The sequence below is a fragment of the Cricetulus griseus genome, unplaced genomic scaffold (genome assembly GCF_003668045.3).
Source record: "Cricetulus griseus strain 17A/GY unplaced genomic scaffold, alternate assembly CriGri-PICRH-1.0 unplaced_scaffold_2, whole genome shotgun sequence".
Taxonomy (NCBI): Eukaryota; Metazoa; Chordata; class Mammalia; order Rodentia; family Cricetidae; genus Cricetulus; species Cricetulus griseus.
The window spans coordinates 5,169,192-5,175,211 of record NW_023276919.1 but is presented as its reverse complement, the minus strand read 5'-3'; the positions used below and the strand labels follow the sequence as shown (position 1 = coordinate 5,175,211).

General features: G+C 48.9%; 1 protein-coding gene and 1 pseudogene across 1 annotated transcript; both read left to right on the top strand.

Annotated features, from left to right (window-relative positions):
• Nucleotides 1–1,039, top strand: part of LOC113837886 — a 30,437-nt pseudogene extending 29,398 nt beyond the window's left edge.
• Nucleotides 1,040–1,043: 4 nt separating this feature from the next.
• LOC113838226 (retrovirus-related Env polyprotein from Fv-4 locus) lies at nucleotides 1,044–3,056 on the top strand. The gene is given in 2 exon segments (XM_027434036.2): nucleotides 1,044–2,685; nucleotides 2,688–3,056. Coding segments are annotated over 2 exon segments (1,980 nt in total). The 3' UTR covers nucleotides 3,026–3,056.
• The last annotated feature ends 2,964 nt before the right edge of the window (nucleotides 3,057–6,020 follow it).

The following is a 6,020-nucleotide window of genomic DNA, read 5'->3' as shown; positions in this document are numbered from 1 at the left end:
TGGATTGGCAAAAACCAAAGATGGACGAATCATTCTGCCCTCTAAAGAAGGACAAGACTATGTGAGGCGAATACACCAGCTGACTCATCTTGGAAACGGAAAACTTAAGCAATTAATCAAAGGTTCTAAACATTATGTTCTAGGATTAAATACAATAATAAAAGAGGTAATAGAGTCATGTCAAGCCTGCACCTTGACCAATGCTGCCCGACCGTTCAAAGAACCCGGAAAAAGGATGAGGGGAGATCGGCCGGGAATTTACTGGGAGGTAGACTTCACTGAAATTAAGCCATGAAAATATGGTAATAAGTACCTTCTAGTTTTTATAGACACTTTTTCAGGATGGGTGGAAGCCTTTCCCACGAAGTCTGAAACTGCTCAAATGGTAACCAAGAAGATACTGGAAGAAATCCTGCCCAGGTTTGGGATCCCCAAGGTAATTGGTTCAGACAACGGGCTGGCTTTTGTTGCCCAGGTAAGTCAGGAGTTGGCCACCCAACTGGGCACTAATTGGAAATTACATTGTGCTTACAGACCCCAGAGCTCAGGACAGGTAGAAAGAATGAATAGAACCCTAAAAGAGACCCTTACTAAATTGGCTATTGAGACCTGCGGCAAAGACTGGGTGACCCTCCTCCCCTTTGCACTCCTTAGGGTCCGAAACACACCTGGACGTTTTGGCCTTACCCCTTACGAAATCCTACATGGGGGACCGCCCCCCTTGACTGAGTCAGGCGGGATATTGGATCCTTGCACTCACTCTCCCTCCTCCTCTGCTCTGTTTACCCACTTAAAGGCCTTAGAAGTTGTCAAAACACAGATCTGGGATCAGATCAAAGAAGCCTACACTCCAGGGACCACCGAGGTTCCCCACCCATTCCAGGTCGGAGACTCAGTCTTGGTCAGACGACATCTCGCTGGCACACTTGAGCCTCGGTGGAAAGGACCCTATCTAGTACTGCTGACTACGCCCACGGCAGTAAAGGTAGACTGGATTGCTGCCTGGATCCACGCTTCCCACATAAAAAAGGCACCCAGTCAAAATGAAAACAACCGTGAAAATAATTGGACAGTGGCAGCCAGTGATAATCCTCTTAAGTTGCACCTTTGCCGCCGTAGCCCCAACCTTGGTGAATAACCCTCATGTTCCCCAAAAATTGACATGGGAAGTGCTTAATGAAGAAGGCGACATCGTGTGGTCAAAAACCACAGTGCACCCCCCTTGGACTTGGTGGCCTGATCTTGCACCTGATATCTGTAAGTTAGCTGCCAGTTCCCTGGTCTGGGATCTTTCTAATTATGACAATTTAGATAAACCACCCCCGGAGGAACAATGTGTCCCTCATGGTATAGGGAGCACATTGGGATGTTCTGGACAATTTTTTCGAGCCAACCTCCAGGCAGCAGACTTCTACATCTGCCCCGGGCAGGGACATAACAGAGAAATGAAGAGACAATGTGGGGGGGCATCAGGTTATTTCTGTGGTAAATGGGGATGTGAGACCACAGGAGAAGCCTACTGGAATCCCTCCTCCTCCTGGGATCTGATTATAGTAAAAAAGGGTCGTAAGCCGGAAGAGCCAGAAAAAGGAGAGAGAGACACATCTAAATACCCGGCTTATAAGACTGCATGTGCTCCTGGAGCCTCGGGTGGCCCTCAGGGGCCATGCAAAGGCAGCTATTGTAACCATCTGAATATTAGTTTCACAGCACGGGGAAAACAAGATCGCCAGTGGGTAAAAGGCAACCGCTGGGGGTGGAGAGTCTATACTGGAACGGGAGACCCTGGGTTCGTTTTTGCTATCAGGATAAAGATAGAGAGTCCGCCCGCACGACCCGTAGGCCCTAATCCGGCTCTTGATACCCCCCGACCCAGGCCTGAGAGACTTCCTAGTCTCACTCCATCACCAAAGGCCCCTTCCAGCCCTAATCCAATTACATCCCTCCTCCCCCCTATGAGAACCGAGGATCGCCTGTTCAATCTGCTCGATAGTGCGTTTGTCATTTTAAACCGCAAAAACCCTACTGCTACCCAATCTTGCTGGCTGTGCTTTGCTTCTAATCCCCCTTATTATGAAGGAATAGCTCAAATGCGGAGCTATAACGTTACTTCTGACCATTCACATTGCCCCTGGGGGAGCCAACGGAAGCTGACCCTTTCAGCGGTATCAGGCACTGGACTATGCATAGGCAAAGTGCCTACCAGACACCAGCCCCTCTGTAATATAACTATTGACACCCTGACAGATTGCCAAAATCAATATCTAGTACCCGCCCCAGATACTTGGTGGGTCTGTGGCACCGGCCTGACCCCCTGCTTGCATACTTCACTTTTTAACAGTACTAGGGACTTTTGTATTTTGGTCCAGCGGGTGCCTAGGGTCATTTATCATGATGATAGTTCATTTATAGATGAATTTGATCACCGTACTCATTACAAGAGGGAACCTGTTACCCTGACCTTAGCTGTCTTGTTAGGACTAGGAGTAGCAGCAGGGGTTGGAACTGGGGTAGCTGCTCTTGTCCAACAACCGTACTACTATAATGAACTTAGAGCGGCTATGGATGCAGACCTGGAAGCGTTGGCGCAGTCCATAACTAAACTAGAAGAGTCGTTAACTTCACTGTCAGAGGTAGTGCTGCAAAACAGAAGGGGATTAGACCTGCTTTTTCTTAAAGAGGGGGGCTCTGTGCTGCCTTAAAGGAAGAATGTAGCTTTTATGTAGATCATTCGGGTGTCATCAGGGACTCCATGGCAAAGCTTAGAGAAAGGCTAGAAAACAGGAAAAAAGAAAGAGAAGCATACCAAGGATGGTATGAAAATTGGTTTAATCGGTCACCTTGGTACTCTACTCTGGTCTCCGCCTTGGCCGGGCCTTTAATCATTTTGATGCTGATCCTAGCCTTCGGGCCGTGTATTCTCAATAGGCTGGTGACTTTTATAAAGGAAAGAATAAGTGCTGTCCAGGAAATGGTCTTAAGACAGCAGTACCAGATACTACAAGAAACTGAGGGATCGCTCTAAGATTAGAGCTATTTACAAGAAGAAGTGGGGAATGAAGAGTAAAAATTACTAGCTGTCTATAAGAACATGGGCTTGTCACCTTGGGGGCTCCCTCCCCTGCAGGTGGCCGCTTGTCCCGCGCTATCGCCTCGCCAGCAAGAACCACACAGGACATTCGGATCTTTCTGCAGTAAAGCTTTAATGCGTCTTGAGAGGAGAGCATAAGCTTACCAGAGCGGAGACCCCGAGCCAAGAATCCCGTCCCCTAATAAAGGCTGGCAGCCGCCGCCTGGGACGTGTCACCCTATGATTGGCTGCAGCTCATCAGGCCATATACGCCACGGAATAGGCAGAGATCAAGGAATGGAAAATTACCCAGCGCCTGCGCAATAATTTACATTCAGTGCCTGCAGGCGCCATCATTGTAATGGAGAATGCAGGGACGGCTCCCTACATCTCCCCCTTTTTTTATTAATTAATGATAAGGCTTTATATTTTTACAAGCAAATAGGTCACCCATATGTTGAGGGATAGAGGCAGAGGTTGTACCTTCCCAATCAAACATTAAGACTGTGTACAAGAGTCACCATCAGGCTGTTAGCTTGACCCAAAGTGCTCTCGACCTGTCCTCTGCCGTTTTTCTGGGAAAGGGAGACTAGGGCAGGCAACCCTTATGCAGGACAACATGCCTCCCAGAGAAGCCTGCATACTGGGCAACTCTCTGTGCGATGCCTTGCTCAACATCCCTCATGGGCTGCTCAAACCAGACACTCTACCCTGTGCAATGAGCCTAGGCTCCGGGTGTGCAAGAGCTGTCTGGCCGGCGGCCTATTGCTTAAGCATTGTTAACCAAATGTTAGTGGAAGCCCCTTGTTCCAAAGCTACAAGCGCTTGGGCGATAACCACCTTGTCTCTCTTAGTTTGAGCCCTGAGCCTACAGACCAGCCAGAGAAGCAACATCAATCCGCAGCAAACGGCTGCACCAAACAATCCCATCCCCACCCATTCCTTAAAATAGGCTATGATGACAATCTCTCCGTCAAGGACAGGAGTTAATCTGGATAATAGCAGCTCTCAACTCCCGGGGAGAGGGTGGAGTTTCGACTTTTGAGGGTCCGAAGGGGCTCTTCGTGTGAGTCTTTCCGGGATCCACAGGGGATTCTCTTCATCCTGTGGAAAAACACATATAGCTCCCCTGGATCTTATGAGAATAGGATCCGGGCCTCTCCAAAGACCAGTTAAGATATCTTTCCATTTTACCATTTCCTTTGGCCTTTCAGGTTCTGAGGTGTGGCGCTTGGCCGCAGTATGGCCCTGAGCGTCAATGTTTAGAAAATTAAGGGTAAAGAGTGCCATGGATATTGCAACTCTTGGCACCGAGGGTAAGGATGCTCCCATTCCCTCCTTTTGTTTGATTAAATAAGACTTAAGTGTGCGATGGGCACGTTCCACAATGCCTTGTCCTTGAGGGTTATAAGGTAGGCCAGTCAGATGTGTAACTTCCATCTGTCTATAGAAGTGCTGGAACAGTAAAGGCAAACCTTTGCCGGTCCCGAGGATAGAGGGGGATGGAGAAAAAACAGTCCTTAATATCTATAATAATAAGCTTCCAATTTTGGGGTAGCGCAGAGAGCAAAGGGAGGCCTCTCTGGACAGGGCCCAGAGGGCGCATTTGGTTATTAATAGCCCGCAGGTCATGGAGCAACCTCCATTTTCCAGATTTCTTTTTGATAATAAAAATTGGGGTGTTCCAGGGAGAAGTGGAAGTTTCTAAATGCCCTAACTGTTCTTGCCCCTGTATAAGTCTTGTGACTGCTTTCAGCTTTTCAGAGGATAATGGCCATTGAGAGACCCATACCGGGTCCTCTGTATTCCATGGTATGGGTCGTGAAGCCTCAACGGCCCCTAAATAAAACACATCTCGCCCCCACAGATTTACTGGGAGGGGCAAAACATAAGGGGTAAAGCATCCCTGCCTGCCTTCAGTGCTCCGCCAGACCAGGGCCGCAGCACTAACAGCTGGAGAGGATTGATATCCAAGGCCTTGAAGAGAATGAGATGAAACCACAGTAGGCCAGGATTTCGGCCACCAATGCAATGAAATGATGCTTTTGTCCGCCCCTGTATCTGTAATCCCCTCATCTAGGGGTATGGCCAGATATGCTGAATCATTACCAGTAGAGCCCATGGCTCTTTTTTGGGAGGTGCAATTCTCTCTATCCCCAGGGGAGGGCAATAGCACTAATTGTGCGATACTATCTCCCTGCTTTATGGAGAACATGCCCCGAGGGCTGGAGCAGAGGACCTGGAATTCTTCCTTATGATATGGATCTACGATTCCAGGATACACAATGAGTCCTTGTAAGGTCAAGGAACCTCGGCCCAAAATGAGCCCAATGGTAGCAGGGGGTAAAGGCCCCGGAGACTGGATTGGGACCGGCTGAACATTCATTTGGGGGCATTAATAAGAAGTCGGAGGCGGCACACAGGTCCACTCCAGAGTGTCCTCAGGAAGTCCCTTCCTTCTCTGAGTTGCTTTTCTGGAACTGGTTCCCATATTTCTGAGGGCCCTGGGACCATGGGCCCCGCGGCCCGTTTTTTGGTTGGGACGCTTTAGGTTCCTCCCTAGGGGGTAAAAGCCTACCTTTTATGTCCCGCACAGATTTGCATTTGCTGGCCCTATGATAACCTTTTCCACAGCGCTTGCACAGCTCCATTTCTCTAGTCTTTTCAGGGGCTCTACAGTCCTTTTTAAGGTGCCCTGTTTTTCCACAGTTAAAGCAGGCAGACATATTTCGGCGCCTTTGGGTTTGTAAGATGGCTGCGGCCAAGCCTGCATTAGTAAGTGGCCCTCCGAGTTCTCTGCAGATCTTTAACCAGTCCTGTAAACCTTTACTTTTCCGGGGGGCTATGGCTGCTCGGCATTCTTGAGTTGCTTGTTCAAAGACTAATTGTTCAATCAGAGGCATGGCTTGTTCTGCATCACCGAATATCCGGCTAGCGGCCTCTGTCATTC